The following is a 20,551-nucleotide window of genomic DNA, read 5'->3' on the forward strand; positions in this document are numbered from 1 at the left end:
AACGCCTAGAGAGCAGGGCAGGAGAGGAAGGACTGTTGGGGGGGGGGTTCTCTGGGGTCGGCAGGGTGCGGGGAGCTGGGCCCGTGTCTGCTGCTCTTTGGACAGGCTGGGTGGCGCTTCCTCCAGGCGCTAAGCAAACGCTTGTCATAATATTTGCCCCGAGATACTTGGAGGTGGTTCCGCTCTGAGATTTCACTCGCTCAGGCGGCACCTTCAAGGAGCCAGTGAGCCGAAAGGTCAGAGTCTCGCTGATCAAACACCAGCTCCGAGGAGCAGGCAGGAGTGTTTGCCGGAACAGGGGCCATGCGGGACTAGCACAGGCCGCCCCAGGTGCCCCCAGACGCGTGAGGTCACTGGGGTCTCTCTGAGACCCTCTCCCAGCCCCGGGGACTTGCTGGGCACCAGGCAGGGCACTCAGCTCTCCACCAGCCCCCAGGAGTCAGCAGTGGGTCTGCTGCCCTTCCAGGGGACAATGAGGTCAGGGACCAGGCGCCAAAGCCACTGGGAACCAGAGAGAAGGGTGGGGTCCAGGGCCATCTGCTCCCCCAAACGTCTCTTGAAGTGGTGGGCTGGGCCCGTCACTTCCGCTGTGCCCAAGATGGATGCCGGGACTACAGCCAGCCAGGGCAGACAGGTGTGGCCCTAGGTCAGAAGGTGGCCAGCGGTCGAGGTGCCCACACAGACCCCCAAACTCAGGAAGCGCGGGCTGGTTCTGCTTTGCTCTCCACCTCGTGCATGCCTTCACGCCACTGAGCTCTGCTGGAGCCCCCCAGAGCCGCAGCTCAGCCCCCCGCGGGCACCCCAGGAGGGAGGGAGGCCCAGCCAGCTGCGCTGCCTCCTCCTGCCCACCCCTCTGCTAGGCGGCCGGGGAGGTGACAGGGACCCGCCGCCCACCCCAGCGGGGCCGGCCTTGGGCACTGGGGGCCGCCTCCTCCCCAGCGACCCGCCCCCAGCACTGGGCGCGGCCGCGGGGAGACGGGTAGACCGAGGGCGTGAGCGCGCGGAGGGGCGCGGGGCGCGCGGGTGTGCGCGGGGCGGAGCGCGGAGCTTCGGTCGCGGAGCGGCGGGAGTGCGCGGAGCAGGGCGCAGGGCGCGCGGGTGCGCACGAAGCGGGTCGCGGGTGTGCGCGGAGCGGGGCGCGGGTGTGCGCGGAGCGGGGAGCGCGTGTGTGCGCGGAGCGGGGGGCGCGGAGCGGGGCGCGCGGGAGTGCCCGGAGCCGGGGTCGCGGAGCGGGGAGCGGGTGTGCCCGAAGCGGTGTGCCCGGAGCGGGTGTGCCCGGAGCGGATCTGCGCGGAGCGGGGCGCGGGGCGGGGCGCTGAGCTTTGGGCGCGGGGCGTGCGCTGCGCACGGCTCGGCTCGGCTCGGCTCGTCCGGCTCCGCGGCCGGAGATCGCGGGTGCCCGCGGCCGTCCGGCCCCCCGCGCCCCGCAGCCACCATGCGCCTCAACCACTCGGCGAACACGCGGGGGCCCGAGCTCGCGCCGCCGCCGTCGGGGCTGGAAGCCGCGCTCCTGGCCGCTGGCGTGGGCAACAGCTCGGGCGCCGCCAATGCCTCGGAGTGGCCGCGCGCGGCGCCCAGCAGCAACCTGGACGTGAACACGGACATCTACTCCAAGGCGCTGGTGACAGCCGTGTACCTGCTGCTCTTCGCGGTAGGTGCAGTGGGCAACTCCGTGACGGCGTTCACGCTGGCACGCCGGCGGCCGCTGCACGGCTTCCAGAGCACCGTGCACTACCACCTGGGCAGCCTGGCCCTGTCCGACCTGCTCATCCTGCTGCTGGCCATGCCCGTGGAGCTGTACAACTTCATCTGGGTGCACCACCCCTGGGCCTTTGGGGACACCGTCTGCCGCGGCTACTACTTCCTGCGTGAAGCCTGCACCTACGCCACCGCCCTCAACGTGGCCAGCCTGAGCGTGGAGCGCTACCTGGCCATCTGCCACCCCTTCAAGGCCAAGACCCTCATGTCCCGCAGCCGCACCAAGAAGTTCATCAGCGCCGTGTGGCTGGCCTCGGGGCTGCTGGCCGTGCCCATGCTCTTTGCCATGGGCCAGCAGAACCTCAGCTCGGACAGCCAGCACCCTGGGGGGCTCGTGTGCACGTCTGTCACCAGCCCCCACACCCTCAAGGTCATCATCCAGGTAAGCCCTGGGGGCAGCCGGGAGGGAGCTGGGCAGAGCGGCTCCCTGTGTGTGCCCTGGACACTCACTGTCCCTCTGGGCCCAGAGCTGGCTGAGTCCAGGCCAGACCCCCTGCTGGCCACCCGGCCTGCTCCACAGGGGCCCCTGGCTGGCTGCCTCCCCACCTTCGCCCCTGCCTGAGCTGGCTGGGAGCAGTGCCCTCTCGGCATGCGGACCTGCAGGAGGGTGGACACAGCACGCTTGGGCCTGCCTGGCTGTGGGCAACGCCACTCCTCGGCCCGTGTCTGGGAAGTGCCAGTCCACCTCGGGGTAGACTTTCGCTCGGGAGTGTGGGGCCCAGGGCCAGACAGGCGCCTGTGAGGTGAGCCAGGCAGAGGCTGGTGTGTCTCAGGCGGGAAGGGGACACTGAGGGAAGCTCCCGGCTCCCACCGCCCCGAGCACGGGTGTCCAGAGGCAGCCCCCTTGGCAAGGCCCCCAGCTGTGACTGGACTCTGGGCGGCAGCTGCCCGTGAGGTCCTTCTCGCGGGTAGTACGAAGGAAGCAGGACCCTTCCCCCTCCCCCGTAGTCTCTGCTGCTGTGGAGACTGACTGGCCCCTCCCTCCCCCAGCTGGCAGTCGGGGTGCAGGGAGGGCCTGGAGTGGAGCCCCCATGACCAGGCCCCTGCCCCCGGGGCTCGCGTCACCTCGCTGACGTCTGTGTCACTCCACTGTGACGCTCTGGCCCGAGGCTGGGCTTTCCAGTCACGGGCTCTGATTACTGCACTGCCCCCTGCGCTCTCCAGAGCCCACTGGGGTCCTGCGTGCCGCCTCCTCACCTCCCAGAGGCCGCCTGGCCGCCCCCACCCACTGGGCCGCGCCAGCCCCCAGGGCCTCCTGGTTCCCCTGCCCTGCACTGCCCAGCACTGTCCGGGCACATCCCAGGTGTACGGCACAAGGACACCAGCACAGACCCACACAGACACGCACGCACATGAGCACACATGACATGGGTATAGACACACACATGAGCACAGCTAGGCACCGTCAGTGTGCGCGCACACACACACACACACACATACTGTGAGCACAGCCACATGTACCCTCAGTACACACACACATACACACACACACACTGTGAGCATAGCCACATGTACCCTCAGCACACACACACACACACACACACACACACACATACACACACACTGTGAGCGCAGCCACACACATCCTTAGCGCGCACACACACTGTGAGCACAGACACGGGCACCCTCAGCACATGCACGCGTGGGCATGAACTCGGCCACCTTCTCCGGAACAGACAGGCCCTACTGGGGCCCCTGGGGCAGGTGTTTGTGGGGTGGGACAAGCCACACGGAAGGGGCAGCGGCACCGGCTAGGAAGCTGCTGCTCCCACCCCGAACCTGGCAGGCGGCAGGCGTGAGGCCACACACAGGCAGGCCAGAGGGCATGGGCTGTGGCCCCACACACACCTCTGCCCCGACTGTGTCTCCAGTAATTCCGTGGACACCATCTGCCCACAATCCCGTCTGGCGTGGTCATCTGCCTCTTGCCCGGCAGGGGCAGGGCCCACATTCTCGTCTGCGGTGGACAGTCCCATGATGCTCTTCGTGGAGCAGGATTGGCTCTTGGGGGAGGCGGCCAGGGGCTCTCCTGCCAGAGAATCGCCGAGAGGCTGGACGCTGTCGACCCTTGCTGACCCTTTGGAAGCGCAGCTCGGCCTCTGGGGACGGTGCTGGCTTCGGACCAAACCCTCCCTGGGGCCCTGGGTGGGGCCCAAGACTCCTGGGGGCAGAGCCTGTCCCCACCAAAGCTGAAAGCCCGTCAGTGCCACACAGGGCAGTGTCCATGGCCCTCAGGTCCCCTGGGCACCAGCTGTGGCAGGGCTGGGTCCCCCGAAACTGTGCAATCCCCGAGTCTGCGTGAGAGCCGCCCGCCCCGCGTCTGCCCTGTCCGGCCAGCACGCGTCTCCTGGAGCGGGCGGAAGAAACCCCCGCACAGGCGCCCGTGTCAGCGGCGCCGAGGCCTGGCTTCCCAGGACGGCGGGTGCTCTGTGGTCATTGCTCCTCGCCCAGGGCGGCCCCAGCAGGCCCTGTGGGAGCGGGCGCTGGCTGTGAGGCGTCGCCAGGACGGGGCAGGAAGCGGCTGTCCAGGCTCCTCTGGCACCAGGCCCAGCCGTGCCGACCCCGGGCAGAAGCGCCCTGAGTCCGGGGAGCCGGCAAGCGGCTGAGGGGAGGCTCCGCACTGCTCCCCCCGTCCCCACAGCCTCTGAGCAGCTCCTCTGGGGCGGCAGCACCCAGGCAGGTCTGGTGTCCGATGACCCTGTGGCGGCAACCCCCCCCAGCAGGACCAGGAAGGAGCGGGCTGATAAGGTGAGCTGCCCCAGCCCTCTACTGCAGCTCACGAGGCTCGCGGAGGCCCCGACGGCTCGCACAGCCTGGAGGCCCCTGCCGGGGAGGAGCGCACGATCACCCCGCCCACTGGCCTGCATCTCCTCAGCCTCGGCTTGCCTCGGGGCCACTGTGAGGACGGAGTTCCTCAGCCTCTCGAGAGACGCGGGAGGTGGACACGGCAGGCCAGGCCGTGGCCCAGCCTCCTGGGGTCTCTGGCGAGAGGAACAGCAGTCGACCTGGAACACGTTGCAGCAGGAAGACGGGGCCTCCAGGGGCGCCAGGCCGGCGCTGGACAGTGCCTCGGCCAGAGGGACAGGGAGAGTGGGACAGCGCGGCTGCCCTTCCCACACCTATCCTGGGGTAAAGGAGCCTCCGGGCTGGACATTCCCGACTTCTGGAAGGTTCCCAGTGGAAGTGTGTGTGGGCGTCAGTCTGAGGCCTGTGCTGAGGCGGTGGCCACGGGTCTCAGCATGAAGCATCAATATTCATGGGCGCTTGGGGCTCCACATTCCCCGTAATTTAAATGTCATCAGAGGCGCTGCTGCCTCCCAGCCCCTTCTGGGAAACGGATCTTCACGAGCCCCCACGGTCGTCTCATGGGAGGGAGATGTCCCCTGGAGGCGAAGCTCGCCCACGGCCCCCTCCTCCTTCAGGACTGCTGAATGTGGACAGTGCACACACGTGTGGAGCTGCTGGGGCGGCTGCCACCCTCTTCCTCCTTCCCCGTTTTCTTGGGTGGGGGTAGAGGGGGGAGCCGTGACTCTCAGCCACCCAGGTGCTGGGGGGCCCGGTCAGCCCCGCCGAGCTGCGGCCAGCGACGGTGATGCTGGGGACCGTTTCAGGGGCTGGAGCCCAGCTGGGCACACACGCGGGACCTGTGCCAGCTGCTGCTTCATGACCCGGCCCGCTGCCCCTCTGGCTGTGAGCAGGAACGGGCCTGTCCAGCGAGTCCCGGGGCCCCTGATGGCTTGGAAGCTCGAACCCCGCGCCCCACAGCCTGTCCGCGCCTGTCTCCACCTCCTGCCCCCCCTCCCCGAGTTGCGGGCCCGGGTGGGAGGCAGCTTCCCTAATTCGATTGCTCATGGCCCAGCAGCCAGACTGGTGCCAGGATGTGCGGGGGTGGGGGTCCTGCTGCCCAGGGCTGCTGGCTGAGGGCACCCGGCACTTCCCAAGGTTGCCCGGCGCTGTCCGTGGTGCTGCCTCCCAGGTAACCCCAGACTCCAGGGGGAAGAAGCCGGGGACAGGTGGGACAGGAGGAGCTGGGGAAGGGGTGTCTCAGGGCTGGTGGGCTGCACGGCTCATCCCCCCACATGGCCCCAGACAGCTCCCGTGCTGCCCCCTCGTGCCCTGGCATTACAGCTCCAGCCCGTAGGCCGAGACTCACTGGTGGAGCCCAGGCCAATGAGCACTGCGTGGGGGCTCCCTGATGTGCCCCCTCTGTCCGGTGTGGGGAGGGGGCCGGCACTACGTGAGAGCCCCTCTCGTGAGACTCCAGCGTCACGCCGTGTCCCCACGTGGGCCGTGGCACCCCGAGCCCGTGGGCATGGGGGAGACTCTCGGGGCCTTGAGTCCAGTGCCTGGAGGGTCTGGGAATGGGGCAGTCAGCCGTGCCCACGTGTCCGCCCACAGGGGTCTGCACTGATGCCAGCCCTTAAGGTCCTCCTGGGCCTTAGGAAATGAGGGCAGTCCTGGGGCCACCAGGGCACAGCTCTGAGGCACAGTGGTGACCAGCCCGTCCCGGGCTCCCCCTGATTTCCAGTGCTGGCCGCAGGGAAGGTGGGCGCTGAGGAAGAGGGAGTAGGTCCCACTGCGGCCGACCAGAACAGTCTCCCCCCACCCCCCACCCCGGGCCAAGCCCTCCCACATGCTCCTTCAGGCCCTCCTACACTCCAGGCTGCCCAGGTGCCCCCCTACGGCCTGTGTGGTCCAGGCTGATGCCGCCCAGTCCAGTGTAACTTGCCGTGCTCGCTTTCCAGAACTTTCCTAGCTATTCTTAGACATTCTTTTCATGTGACTCCAGCCAGGCTGTCTGCTCCCTGCAGTGTTTGCTGGATGGGGACGGGCCAGAGGCGGCCTCCTGGTGCCTCGGGTCTGGCCAGGAGGACGGTGTCCTCTCCGCCCCCTGCCTGCGTCACCTTTGAGGCATTGCTCCGGGGAGGGATGCCCTCCTGCCCGAGACTGGGGCAGGACCCTCCGTGCCCAAGCTGGCCGTCAGGCGGGCCGGTCTGCTGGGAGGCCCCTTGTCTCCCGTCCAAGGGGCTGGGGCTCCGTTCCATCAGGGGCTTGCTTCTCCTGGCACCACGGCCTGGACCTCCTCCAGCAGGGGGCTGGCGTCCAGGACCACGCTGGGCACCCGAAGCATGGCCGGCTCAGCAAGGCATGGAATTCAGATGTTTTGACATTTGGCGTCTGCGCTGGATACACTCGTTCTGTTTAAGTCACCCGAGACAGTGACGCATGGGGTGCTGTCTGCTGGGCAGGAGCCCCGGAAACAGCCGTGCTGGCACCTCGGGGTCCCGCAGAGGGGCTGCCAGGAGGCCAAGCAGGCACCTCGGGGACAGGTGACTCGTTCAAGATGCAGGGACGGAGACACGGGCCAGTGTCAGAAGAAAAACTCAGACGCAGTTTGGGGTTCCCCACTGGTCTGGGGGTGCTGCAGCTCTCGGGGGGCCTGTGCCACTCTCCACCGCAGGGCAGAGGCACGTCCAGTGCTGGCCACTCTGAGCCGGTGACTGGCCAGGACGCAGCTGCTGCGCGGAGGGGGGAGTGTCTGCTGTGTGTACGGGGCGGCCACGCGAGTCTGACACCAGCCCACCCGTGTCCTTGCAGATCAACACCTTCATGTCCTTCGTCGTGCCCATGGTGATCATCTCCATCCTGAACACCATCATAGCCAACAAGCTGGCAGCCACAGTTCGCCACGCGGCCGAGCTGGGCCAGGTGTCCACAGTCGGGGGGCAGCACAGATCCTTCACCATGTCCATCGAGCCAGGCCGGGTGCAGGCGCTGCGGCATGGAGTCCGGGTCCTTCGTATGTACCCTCTGGGCCCCGGGGAGGGCCTGGCGGGGGGACAGCCCTGAGGCTGCAAGTCCCAGAGAATGAAGCATGCCAGGCCAGCACCACAGCCACCCTCAGGACAGTCCTCTGTGCTCCAGGCAAAAGCTCACCCTCCTCCCACCGACTCACCCCTGCATACTCGCCCTCCTCCCACCATCCCCACCCCTGCACGCTCACTCTCCTTTATCCCCACCCCTGCACGCTCACCCTCCTCCATCTCCACCCCTGCACTGCCAGGCCAGCACCACAGCCACCCTCAGGGGCAGTCCTCTGTGCTCCAGGCAAACGCTCACTCTCCTCCCACCGACTTACCACTGCATACTCGCCCTCCTCCCACCATCCCCACCCCTGCATGCTCACTCTCCTTCATCTCCACCCCTGCACACTCACCCTCCTCCCACTTTCTCCCCCTGCACTCTCACCCTCCTCCCACTGACCCACCCCTGCACGCTCACCCTCCTCCCATCTTCTCCCCCTGCACTCTCACCCTCCTCCCACTGACCCACCCCTGCACACTCACCCTACTCCATCTCGACCTCTGCACACTCACCCTCCTTCCACCGACCCATGCACGCTCACCCTCCTCCCACCATCCCCACCCCTGCATGCTCACTCTCCTTCATCTCCACCCCTGCACACTCACTCTCCTCCCACCAACCCACCCCTGCACACTTGCCCTCCTCCCGACCCACCCCTACATGCTCATCCTCCTCCGTATACCCTGCACGCTCACCCTCCTCCCACCATCCCCACCCCTGCACACTCACCCTCCTCCATCTCCACCACTGCACACTCACTCTCCTCCCACCATCCCCACCCCTGCATGCTCACCTTCCTCCATCTCCACCCCTGCATGTTCACCCTCCTCCGTCTCCACCCCTGCACACTCACCCTCCTCACACCATCCCTACCCCTGCACGCTCATCCTCCTCCCACCGTCCCCACTCCTGCATGCTCACCCTCCTCCATCTCTACCCCTGCACACTCACCCTCCTCCCACCATCCCCACCCCTGCACACTCACCCTCCTCCATCTCCACCACTGCACACTCACTCTCCTCCCACCATCCCCACCCCTGCATGCTCACCTTCCTCCATCTCCACCCCTGCATGTTCACCCTCCTCCGTCTCCACCCCTGCACACTCACCCTCCTCACACCATCCCTACCCCTGCACGCTCATCCTCCTCCCACCATCCCCACTCCTGCATGCTCACCCTCCTCCATCTCTACCCCTGCACACTCACCCTCCTCCCACCATCCCCACCCCTGCACACTCACCCTCCTCCATCTCCACCACTGCACACTCACTCTCCTCCCACCATCCCCACCCCTGCATGCTCACCTTCCTCCATCTCCACCCCTGCATGCTCACCCTCCTCCATCTCTACCCCTGCACACTCACCCTCCTCCCACCATCCCTACCCCTGCACGCTCACCCTCCTCCCACCGTCCCCACCCCTGCATGCCCACCCTCCTCCGTCTCCATGCCCCCTTCTCACTCTCCCACTCATACACACTCTGTTGCCACCCCTCACTCGTCACTCATTCTTCCCTGCCCACTCCCTCTGGCTCCAGAAATTCTCCATCTGAGAAGAGAGCTGTCCTTGGAACACAATCCCTCCTACTGGGGGTGTGCATGCCTGGGTCCCGACGTCAGTGACTCACACATCAGGTCCAGTGTGACACCCGCTGGCTTGGCCATCTTCTGCCACGGGCCCCAACATCCCTGTTTGCCCTTCCCGTACTGCTTTGTGGCCACAGTGTGGGCATGCCGGCCTCCTGGTCGCGAGGAATCAGAGCAATAATGCAGCAAGGAGGGTGCTGGCCTCACGTGTGGCCAACCTGGGTTTGATCTCCAGCATCCCAAATGGTTCCGAGTCCTTCCAGGAGTGATCCCTGAGCACAGAGCCAGGAGTCACCCCTGAGCACTGCTGGGTGTGGTCAAAAAAATATTTCCTTGTGTGACAATTGGACCGGCCATTCCTCTCCCTGCCCGCCTGCCCTCTGAGCTCCGCCTCTCATGGCCAGGTGCCGTGGTCGTGGCCTTTGTGGCCTGCCTCCTGCCCTACCACGTGCGACGCCTCATGTTCTGCTACATCCCCGAACATCAGTGGACTCCGTGAGTCTGAGGGAGCTCGGGCGGGGGGAGGGACACGGGACAGGCACCCACAGCAGGCCCCAGCTGGCAGGAGGGGGACTAGGGCCAGGCTCTCGGCCTTGTGCTGAGCTGATGGGGTGGAACAGGGCCCCCAGATGGCTGTGACCCGAGGAGTGAGCCAAGCCCGTCAGGAGAGCCACGGGGCCCCGAGAAGGGGTGGGGCCGGGGCGGCGCTCTCTCTGCGTGGGTCCCACGGCCAGGTTCCAGAGTGACATGCGCGAGGTACCAGAGCAGGTCCGGCGTGGGGGGACTAGCTCAGGGGCCCTGCTCACCCAGCCCTGCGCCTGGCCCGGTCTCTGCCTGCAGAAGGGCAGAGCTGATGGGTGTCAGGGCCTCGGCCTGCGTCTCTGAGGGGAGAGTGCCAGCGGGGTCTGCAGGGGGTGGGGGCAGTGGGCTTTGTGTGTGCCTGACGGGGGTGGCTCTGTGTGGTGTCTGACGGGGGTGGCTCTGTGTGCGTGTCTGACGGGGGTGGCTCTGTGTGCGGGCCTGACTGTCCTGCTGCCCGCAGGTTCCTGTACGACTTCTACCACTACTTCTACATGCTGACCAATGCCCTGTTCTACGTCAGCTCAGCTGTCAACCCTGTCCTCTACAACCTGGTGTCGGCCAACTTCCGCCAGGCCTTTGTGGCCACACTGGGCTGCCTGTGCCCACCCTGGCACCGCCGTGCTGCCGGCCTGGCGCGGACAGCCAACAGCGTGTCCAGCAGCCACACATGCTCCAGCAACGTCACTCGAGAGACGCTGTACTAGCCCCCAGGGCCCCTTCCCAGCCCCCCTCACCCGTCCCCCCCTCGGGGAGAGATTTGGAGAGTGTGGGGGCCGGGGCTGGCCCCTGGCTCCAGGGACAAGTCGGGGCCTCCCCATGGCCGGTGGGCACCTGGCCCGGACCACAGCCTCCCTGGCGCCCCGTCACAGGCACGGGGCCTGCAGAGCCCCGGCCTGTAGGCAGCTGCAGGGCAGAGGGCACCAGCCTCCCCACTGTCCATGGCCGTCCCCCTGCTGTCACTGGGCCCCTTAGCGGGTCCGGCCCCTCGGCCCAGTCCAGAGCCTGCAGTGGGCAGGAACCAGGTCACGGAGCCACAAAGCCCAGCGCCCACAGCTGTCCAGGGCGGTGCAGGCCCCAGGCCCTCCCCACCAAGCCCCCCAGCCAGACCTCAGCAGTGGGGCTCTGGACCTGCTGTGCTCAGGGCGGGGGCTGGCAGGACTCACTTCGCTGCCCATCAGCCCTGGAACAAGACCCCCGCCCCCCTGACCACCCTTCCCCTCCCACGATGCCCCCCCAAGCCCCAAGGTCCCCCACCATCCCCACACCCTCTCCGGGGCCAGCCCGACCTCCTGTGGGCCCCTCCCCTGTGAATGCTGCTCTCCCCCAGACACTGCCCCCGGAGCCACACCCCTCCCTCACCCCAGGCTCCTGACCTCGCACACTCGCCAAGAACTCAGAGGGAAGCACTGCTGGTGAGCAGGGGCCCCTCCCTCCCGACCCCCTCCCTTCTGCCCGGCAGGAGACAGGACTTCCACTCCCCATTGGTTGCTGGGCAACGGGAGGCGGCCCTGGGAGGGGCTGTATAGGAGGAGAGGCTGGGAGGGGGAGTCCAGGACACCCTCACCCCTGCCCGCCCGCCCCACCCCCCAGCCACCATTAGCTTAGTCTCACTGGATGCTTCGCAAACCTGGTCCCTGCCAGCCCTTAAGGCACAGCACTGCAGAGGGATAAGGAGCAAGAGCCCTGGAGGGCCTGCCTATGCACACACATGTACATCCATTCACACACAGGCACACACGACGCACATGAACATGGCATGCATCACATGTAACATCCATCCACATACCACACACATCAGCATTCATGTACACACATGTTGACACCACACACATAACCATACATACACATCATATGTGAATACCTCATGTGCACATATGAGCACATGTGAATATCCCATGGGCACACTGCACATGTGAATACCCATCCATGCATGTGGGCATACATATGGACATACCCTGCACACACATGGGCACAGAGCACACATACATGAACATCTCATACTCACATGCATACATACACATACATGAATGTCCTGTGCATGTGCCAGGCATGTGCAGAGACCACATGCCCTCTACATGCATTCACATGGGCCAACACACATTCAGTCAAAACATGTGAGTGTGCCAGGCACATGCCAGTTCACACGCCACACCCACACACACCTGCCCATGTGCAAATGCGAGCACACCACATGTGTGCCACCCACACACCACATGCACACGTGATGCACCATGCGGCACCTGTGTGCATCTGCATGGGTGCCCCGCTGTGAGCACCACACACATGAACACACGTGCATGGTGAGCCCCGGCTCTGCTCCTCCACACCCAGAGCCCCTGGACCTACTGCGGGGGTCTGCGGGACCCACCCCGGGCCGGCCCTGGCTGCACCCTAGAGGGCGGAGCCGCAGGAGCCAGGGGCCACTGGGCTTTGCCGCCACTCTCCGCCTCGCACCCAGAGCAGGCCCATCCCCCCACCGAGGAGCCATGGGGGTGTCAGACCACCCCAAGCCCAGGAGGCCACTGGTCTGCCCCCCTGCACCCTGCCCTCAGCCCCACCAATAAAGCGCACCCTCGCCTGGCCTCTCGCCCTGCTTCTGGGAGGGACCCTGGGCTGGGGGGCGGGGGCGGGGAGAACGGGCCTGTTCCCGGGACGGGGGCACGTGTGAGGTCTCAGAACGGGGTGGCTCCTGCTGCCCGGAGATGCAGAACACCCTGGTTCGGTTCGGCCTGCTTAGGCTCCACTGCACCAGAATGAGCGCCCCAGGACTGGCCTGGGCTGGGCTGCGTCGTTCTCAGGTAAAGGGTCTTGGAGCCTGAAGAAGGAAAGTGAGCACTGTGAATGATGAGTCCAGGCAACAGCCAGCAGGGGCCAGGGAGATAGAGAGGGGGAGGGAGGGAAGGACAGACAGAGGGAGGAAGGGAGAGACGGGGGAGGGAGGGAAGGACAGACAGAGGGAGGAAGGGAGAGACGGGGGAGGGAGGCGTAGAGGGAGGGAGGGAAGGAGGGAGGGGTGGAGGGAGGGAGGAGGGGAGGGAAGGGAGGGATGGAGGGAAGAAGGAGGCAATGGGGACGGGGCGGGGGAGGCAGGGGAGGGAAGCTGGCCCCAGGGAGAGGAGTTGCGGGGGGCTTGGGTGCTGGTCCCCCACAGGGTCCTCCTGACTCTCCTCCCCCGCGGGCCGCCCACCGCCAGCCCCACAGGGTGACTGGCGAGCTGAGCCCCCACTGCAGCCCCCGGCCACCAGCCACCGGCCATCTCGAGCCTGAGGGGAACCCTGGGGCCGGGCTGGCCTCAGGGGGCAAAGTGCGGGGGGAGGGACGTGTCCAGGGCAAGGGCAGACACGTGGCCGAGGGCAGTGGCAGGGCCGGACATCTGCGCTGGTGGGACCTGCCCAGCCCCGGGCACACGGTCCCGGGCACTCTGCACCCCGCACCTGTCACTCTTCCGTCACAACTACATGGGACATCAGTGACCGGCAGTGGCACGTCCATCCGTGTCTACTAGGAGACCAAAATGGGAGGAGGTGAGCCAAGGCAGTGCTCTGCCCTGACAGACAGTCCTGCACCGGAGCCTCCTGACCACAGGCGGCTGGAGTCACAGCAGGCGGCTGGCGCCTCAGGTCCGGGCCCCCGGGCCCCCATTCTGCTCCCACCCTGGGTCCCCATAACCAGTTCCGCAGCCCCTGGCGTCCGAGTTTCTGTCCTGCTCTCTGCCCCAGCCCGTCTGCAGGAAGGGGGCTGCCTAAGAAAGGGGGCGCTGACCAACAGGAGGGGCCACAGGGCCGAGCCTGTGCTCTCAGCACTCCCCTGCTGTTGCCTGCCCTGGGCCACCTCTGAGTGCTGCTCCGGACAACCCCGCACTCAGCCAGCCCAAGGGTCCAGGCTCAGGACTGACCCTGACCCTGACTGACTCTCTGTCCGACCCTGACCTGACCCTGAATGACCATCATCTAATCCTGATGACCCTGACCCTGACTGCCCTGACTGCCCCTGACTGATCATGATCTGACCCTGACCCTGACTGACCTGACCCTGACCCTGACTCCACCTGAGCTGACCCTGACTGACCATGATCTGGTCCTGACTGATGTTGACTGACCAGACCTAACTTATGCTGACTAAACCAGACCCTAACTGACCCTGACCTGACCCTGACCCTGACTGACCCTGACCTGACCCTGACTGATCATGATCTGTCCTGACTGACTCTTACCCTCTTACCCTGACCCTGACCCTTGACTGATGCTGACTGACCCAGATCCTGACCAGCTCTAGCCTGACCTGTTCCTGACCCTGACTGACCCTGATCTGACCCTGACCCCAACTGACCCTGACCTGACCCTGACCCTGACTGACCCTAACCTGACCCTGACTGATCATGATCTGTCCTGACTGACTCTTACCCTCTTACCCTGACCCTGCCCTGACCCTGACCCCTGACTGATGCTGACTGACGCAGATCCTGACCAGCTCTAACCTGACCTGTTCCTGATCCTGACTGACCCTGACTGACCCTGATCTGACCCTGACTGACCCTGACCTGACCCTGACTCACCCTGACCTGAGCCTGACTGACCATGATCTGATCCCAACTGACCCTAAATGATGCTGACTGACCTTGACCTGACCCCGACCTGACCCTGATGCTGACCACCCTTTTCCCTCTGAGCCCACCTGGTGAGCACTCCCAGTCCCACAAGCAGGGAGGAGGGGAGCAGTATTCTGGGGGCAGGCAGGCGGGTAAGGGAAGCATGAGCAGAGGGGGTGGGGCCCACGAGTTGTCCTGGCACTCAGGGTCAGCTACCAAGGGGGGAGACAGAACCTGATCCAACAGCACACCGCAGGCCGGCGTGCCCACAGGAGAGAGCCCCGGCTCCAGGGAGCGGTGCTTGCCTTGCCCACGCCCAGTCTGGGCTTGATCCCTGGCACCCTCTATGGCCCCTGAGCACTACCATGAGTGATCCCTGAGCACTGAGCCAGGAGTAACCCAAATATCGCCAGATGTCACCCAAAAACTAAGAAAAAATAGAGAGCCCCCACCCACCCAGGGACAGACCCCACCCGCTCCTCCTGCCCGCTCTCCTCCCCCAGGGCACGACGTGCCTTCTCGCCAGCACCACTCACGTGCCCTGGCTACTAGCAGGAGCCAGCGGAGTGTGGAGGGAGGGATGGGAGAGTTGGTGATGGGAGAGCGGGTCTGATGGCGGAGGACTGGGCCAGATGAATGGCCAGTGAGAGGTGAGTGGCGGGTGGGTGCACGGACGGAGGGAGGGGCGAGCGTGGATGGCTGACTGCGTGGGTGCACAGCTGGCCGGATGAACAGACGGGTGCAGGACGGATGGACAAACGGAGGACGGGCGGGGCGGGTATCAGCAGGTGGAGGATGGACGGGCAGGGGATGGAGGGGTGGGTCATGGGAAGGGGAAGATCAGGGTGGAGGTGTGGGGAACGGGTGGACAGGAGGTCGGGCAGGTACGGGGGTGAGTCATGGTGGGGGGGAGTGGAGGCCCTGCGGGAGGCAGGTGGTGAAGAAAGGAGACGAGACCCCAGGAGGAAGCCTGTGTTCCGACCGACCGACCGACCGTTTGATCCCCGGCCACAGGACAGGGACACGAGGAAAGATCTCGCCTGCAGAGTCGCAGAGGCAGCTAATAACCAGGTCGGAGCCTGGCGAACTTTGCCAAGGAAATTTCCATGTAGAATGAGGCTTCCGAGGGGTTTGGCCTTTGCACCCGGCAGTGGGCCGCACAGCTGTGCCGGGGGGGGGGGGCCGGAAGGAGCTGGTGCTGAGTCCCTGTCAATTAGCACATTCCACCAGCTGCTCTGGCCACGGCGACAGCAGGACGGAAGCCAGCCCCCCCCCATGGCAGAGCGCTGATGCTCCGGAACCCAAGCCCCACCGAGGGTTCCTTCACAGCCGAGGGGAAGCAGCCCCCGGCCAGACCCAGGCAAGGACGCAAAGGGGCGACTTCCTGCCCGTGCCTGCCAAGCATGCCCGTGGGCACTGTGATGCGGAGGGAAGCCGCGGGGCTCCTCCCACTTGGCCGCAGAGCAGACAAAGGCCACGGGAACCGGGACCAAGCCCCCTCCCCGTGCAGGCACGAGACTGAGGAGACTGGGGCGGGGAGGGACACAGGACTGGAGCAGAAAGGGGCTTCACCTTAGTGGATTTCTGGGGGAGCCACATTGCAGTGCTCAGGGCTTTGGCTCTGTGTGCAGGGATCACTGCTGGCGGTGCCAGGAACAGGACCCAGGCGGGTGCTGGGGGGCCAGCACCTCCCTTGTGCTAGCTCTCCACCCAAATGCCGAGGGCTGGCCGGGAAACCAGCCAGATCCAATCCCCAGCATCCCACAGGGCCCCCTGAGCAGAGACGGGGTATGCCCCGGGCACCACTTGTGTGGCAGAGAGACAGACAGACAGAGACAGAGACAGAGAGAGAACCAGCCCCAAACAGCACCTGGGTTGTTCCAGAACATTCTCAGCTTCCCCGTGCCGTCCAGCAGGTGCCCTGGCAAGCACCCAGCTGCTCAGACAGGTCTTTCTTGGCTCCAGTTTGCCCCGCTGTTCCCCGGGCAGATTGTGGCCTTCGACAGTTCGGGGTGGTGCAGGCCAGGCCGGGGCCCTGTGACAGCAGAGTCCAGGCCTGACAGGTGAGGGCTGCTCAGGGCCCACGCTGACCAGAGGACAGCGGACTCTCTCGGGCAGTCTCTGCGCTTGGCCCCGCCCAGAGACTCCGCCCCGGCCCCGCCCCTGCGCTTGGCCCTGCTCAAGACTCCGCCCCCGGGACTGGAGCGATAGCACAGCGGGTAGGACGTTTGCCTTGCACACGGCAGACACGGGTTCGATTCCCAGCATCCCATATGGCCCACTGAGCACCGCCAGGAGTAACCCTTGTGCATTGCCAGGAGTGGACCCCCCCCACCAAAAAAAAGACTCCGCCCCGTCCCCACCACAGATTCTGCCTGGCACGTGCCCCGCCCCTTGTTCTTGACCCCCGCCCTCGTCCCGCCCATGGCCCGCCCTTTGTGTTTGGCCCCGCCCATTATAGGCCCACCTTCACGGGCCCAGCCCATCACGACTCCGCCCTTCCGGTCAGGCCCGCCCAGGAATCGCCTCACGCCCACGACACGCCCCCCTCTCCGCCCCGAGAGCTCGCCGAGGCACAGCAGGGCCTGAGGCACTGAGGTCAGAGGTCAGGCAGGGCGCCCGGAGCCTTTCAGCACGCGCGACCGCAGGAGTTATCCCCGGCTGCCAGTGTTCCTTCCGAAACAGCTCTGCTGGGGGCGGCCCCACTGTTCCCGCCACCTTCCCGGCTCCGCGCCCCGCAGGGCCCGGCCGCCAGGGGGCGCCGCGCGCGCGCCGGCGGCGAGCCTCCACTGCGCCTGCGCCGGCGCCGGCGCGCGCCCCGGGCCGTGCGCGCCCCGCGCGAGTGCGCCTGCGCGGAGCCGTGGCCGCGCCCGCTCCCGCCGGGGGCTCGTCGCCGGGCGGCCGGGCCATGGGGGAGGCCGAGGTGGGCGGCGGCGGCGCGGCGGGCGACAAGGGCCCCGGGGAGGCGGCCACCAGCCCGGCCGAGGAGACGGTGGTGTGGAGCCCCGAGGTGGAGGTGTGCCTCTTCCACGCCATGCTGGGCCACAAGCCCGTCGGTGAGCGGGAGCCGCGGCCCGCGTGGGGGCGGGCGGCGCAACCGTCGGGCCGGGGCCCGCGCCCTCCCCCCGACCCTGCCCCGCGGCCCCCGCGCCCCCCGCGCCCCTCGCGCCCCTCGCGCGCCCCAGCGACCCCGGGCACGGCGCGCCCCCGCGCCCCCGCCCACCGCGCTCTGCCCCTCCGCAGGTGTGAACAGACACTTCCACATGATCTGTATCAGGGACAAATTCAGCCAGAATATCGGCCGGCAGGTGCCCTCCAAGGTCATCTGGGACCACCTGAGCACCATGTATGACATGCAGGCCCTGGTAAGCGCACCCGCCCTCCCTGCTCCCCACCACGTGCAGCCCAGTGGTCCTGGGCTCCGTCCCAGCGCCGCAGACAAGTGAAAACTTACCCCAGCAGCCTGATCCGTATCGGTGAGGCTTCGTGTCACCTCTGGGTGACGCAGCCCCAATCCCTGAGAAGGCATGTGGTCGCTGTCCATCTGTGGCTGTTCCCAGCCCTGCTCTGGGCAAGAAAGCAGGTGTCCGGCACGTTGGCACCAGGTGGGAAGGCCCAGCAGCGCTCAGTCAGTGGTCTTGGGGGTGCACCAGCGAGGGGGCAGGCTGGCACAGGGGGCGGCCAGGGCAGGGCACCATGTGACCAGAAGGAGGGCCAGCCTCTGCTTCCTGTCTTGGTCACCTGCCTCAGCATGGCCGGCCAGGGCTGCCCGTGCACCCTCGGGAGCCATGAGCAGCTTGGTCAGGCAGAACCCCCTGCAGCTGGGGACTCCAAGCCCGCTGCTCACCGCCTGTCCAGTGGGGCTGGGCAGCAGGACCAGAGTGATAAGGCAGGCTGGGTCCCCGCTGGGAGGCAGTAGACCACTGGCCCCGAGGGTGCTGCTGGGTTTCAGTTTAGGACTGGACATGCCCAGAGGTGAGGCCATTGGAGCCAGAGAGTGTCCGGCCAAGTGTCCAGTGTGTGTGGGTGGCAGCAGCCTGCCCTTGGGCGCTGCCCAGACTGACAGTCTGCCTCACATGGCACCTCGAGGCCCTGCGTCTGCACCCCCTCCTGCAGCTCCCGGTTCCACTCCTGATGCACCCCTGCCAGCTTCGGGGTGCCTTTCCCTGTCTGTTAAACCCACGTGACTTCTCTGGCCGTCAGCACGAGTCTGAGATTCTCCCGTTCCCGAACCCCGAGAGGAACTTCGTCCTCCCGGAAGAGATCATCCAAGAGGTCCGAGAAGGTGAGGCGCTGTGAAAGCAGCGCGCCAGGGTTGCAGGGGGCCTGAGCCCTGGTCGCTCGCCTGCCTGGGGCGGGGCGGCTCCTGGTGGCGGGGTGGCACTGAGGGACGGCGGCTTGACGTGGTGGCGTCACCCCCTCTCACCCGTGTGGCTGAGGCCGGCTGTAAGGCAGCTGTGTTCCCGGCAGGGAAAGTGGTCATCGAAGACGAGATGAAGGAGGAGATGAAGGAAGACGTGGACCCGCACAGTGGGGCTGATGACGGTAGGTGCGAGGCCAGCCGCCACAGAGGCAGCTGTCTGTTCTGTGTAACCGTGGCCATGTGTGGGTGGGCGTGAGCGCGGGTATGTGCATGTGGTGGACATGAACACAGGTGCGTGTGTATAGTGGGCATGAACATGGGTGTGTGAATGCCTGTAGTAGACATGAACACAGGTGTGAGTGCATTGGCGGGCATGAACACAGCTGAGCGTGTATGGTGGGTGTGAATGTGAGCGGGCACACGAGTGCATGTGGCGAGCATGTGAGTGTGAACATAGGCATGTGTGCATACGGCAGACATGAACACAGGCGTGAGTGCATGGCAGGCATGGACACAGGTGTATGAGTGCCTGTGGTGGGGTGAATATAGCTGTGTGGCAGGTGTAAACAGACGTGTGTGCGTATGGCGGGCATAAACTTAGGTGTGTGAGCACATGTGTGTGTGAACATAGGTGTGTGAGTGCCTGTGGCGGGCATGAACATGGGGGGGTGTGAACATGGGCAGGCATGTGAGTACATGTGATGCATGAGCGCGTGTGGCAGTGTAAACGTGTGTGCATATGGTAGGTGTAAACATAGGTGTGTGGGGGGTGTATGAAAACACAGGTGTGATTGCGTGTGGCGGACATGGATAGAAGCCTGTGTGCATATGGCAGGCGTGGACATGGACATAGATGTGTGAGTGTGTGTGGCAGACACACACACTCACACGTGGGCACGGAGGTGTGGGTGCGTGTGGCAAGCAGGGCCAGAAGGCCACGGAGAGTGGGCAGGGCCCCAGGGCCCCCCCCCAGACACAGCAAATGGAAATATGAGCAAAACCGGGATGTTGTTTCCAGCCCACATTTTTTGTCTCCCAGTGTTTTCATCTTCAGGAAGCTTGGGGAAAGTAACAGAAAAATCCAGCAAAGACAAAGACAAGAACTCTTCAGACTTGGGGTCCAAAGAAGGGGCCGATAAGCGGAAGCGCAGCCGCGTCACCGACAAAGTCCTGACCGCCAACAGCAACCCCTCCAGTCCCAGCGCTGCCAAGCGGCGCCGAACGTAGGAGCCAGAACCTTGACGTTGGCCGGCACGAGCCGGGGCCCAGACCGGAGCGAGTGTGCCCGAGCGGCTCCCAGGACATGGGGCGCAGGCAGGAGCCCAGACAGCAAGCAATAAGAGCGCCCAGCGTGCATTCCTGGAGCCCAGGCCCCTTCTGTCCGTCTGTCTGCACACTGAAGGGACTGCAGCCTCAGGACCTCCACTCCCTCTCCGGGACTGTAACAATGTACATGACCCGTTGCTATTTCACCATTTCCTTTGTAAGAAGCCTATTTTACTAGTTTTCTATGAAACCAGTATTTCTGAAGTGACATCGTGTTGCATTTTCTCTGAGATGTTTTGTTTGAAGGTCCCGACTACTGACGCGCTTTCTGCCCAGTTTTTATACACCAGATGCCATGAATTTTTGGCTGGTTATTTTTGTATCACCTGGTAACCTGCAGGCAGAGTGCCTGGGTGCAGCCAGCTCCCCCTGGCACGCCCCCAGAACTGGGAATCCACATTAGAGCTCAGGGTTGTGTGATTAGATGTCCAAGTGGACTCCTTTCCCGCAGGGGGGACGTTTTTATTGTCCCAGGCTTTGTT

The 20,551-nt window shown here is 65.5% G+C and overlaps 2 protein-coding genes across 4 annotated transcripts; both read left to right on the forward strand.

Annotated features, from left to right (window-relative positions):
• The first annotated feature begins 916 nt into the window (after positions 1–916).
• Positions 917–12,364, forward strand: NTSR1 (neurotensin receptor 1). The gene is made up of 4 exons (XM_004620236.2): positions 917–2,140; positions 7,357–7,558; positions 9,615–9,705; positions 10,253–12,364. The coding sequence occupies exons 1-4, from the start codon at positions 1,436–1,438 to the stop codon at positions 10,494–10,496; spliced, it is 1,242 nt and encodes a 413-aa protein (XP_004620293.1). The 5' UTR covers positions 917–1,435; the 3' UTR covers positions 10,497–12,364.
• A 4,854-nt stretch (positions 12,365–17,218) lies between these two features.
• MRGBP (MRG domain binding protein) lies at positions 17,219–20,277 on the forward strand. Of its 3 annotated transcripts, none has more exons than XM_055139212.1 (5): positions 17,219–17,436; positions 17,624–17,745; positions 18,470–18,665; positions 18,851–18,925; positions 19,783–20,277. In XM_055139212.1, exons 1-5 carry the CDS (start codon positions 17,289–17,291, stop codon positions 19,968–19,970), a joined length of 729 nt encoding a protein of 242 aa, XP_054995187.1. In that variant the 5' UTR covers positions 17,219–17,288; the 3' UTR covers positions 19,971–20,277. The 3 variants fall into 3 exon arrangements, with proteins under 3 accessions (XP_054995187.1, XP_054995188.1, XP_054995189.1); XM_055139213.1 differs by having other exon boundaries at positions 17,220–17,436; positions 18,497–18,665; XM_055139214.1 differs by having other exon boundaries at positions 17,222–17,436; positions 18,584–18,665.
• The last annotated feature ends 274 nt before the right edge of the window (positions 20,278–20,551 follow it).

This window comes from Sorex araneus, chromosome 5, assembly GCF_027595985.1.
Source record: "Sorex araneus isolate mSorAra2 chromosome 5, mSorAra2.pri, whole genome shotgun sequence".
NCBI classification, from domain to species: domain Eukaryota; kingdom Metazoa; phylum Chordata; class Mammalia; order Eulipotyphla; family Soricidae; genus Sorex; species Sorex araneus.

Excerpts from the sequence above, each read along its gene's own strand:
- NTSR1 (XM_004620236.2), top strand. The coding sequence starts at position 1,436 with ATGCGCCTCAACCACTCGGCGAACACGCGGGGGCCCGAGCTCGCGCCG. Across the intron at positions 2,141-7,356 it reads CCCTCAAGGTCATCATCCAG|ATCAACACCTTCATGTCCTT; the intron begins GTAAGCCCTGGG and ends GTGTCCTTGCAG. Across the intron at positions 7,559-9,614 it reads GCATGGAGTCCGGGTCCTTC|GTGCCGTGGTCGTGGCCTTT; the intron begins GTATGTACCCTC and ends TCTCATGGCCAG.
- MRGBP (XM_055139212.1), top strand. The coding sequence starts at position 17,289 with ATGGGGGAGGCCGAGGTGGGCGGCGGCGGCGCGGCGGGCGACAAGGGC. Across the intron at positions 17,437-17,623 it reads GCTGGGCCACAAGCCCGTCG|GTGTGAACAGACACTTCCAC; the intron begins GTGAGCGGGAGC and ends GCCCCTCCGCAG. Across the intron at positions 18,926-19,782 it reads GCACAGTGGGGCTGATGACG|TGTTTTCATCTTCAGGAAGC; the intron begins GTAGGTGCGAGG and ends TTTGTCTCCCAG.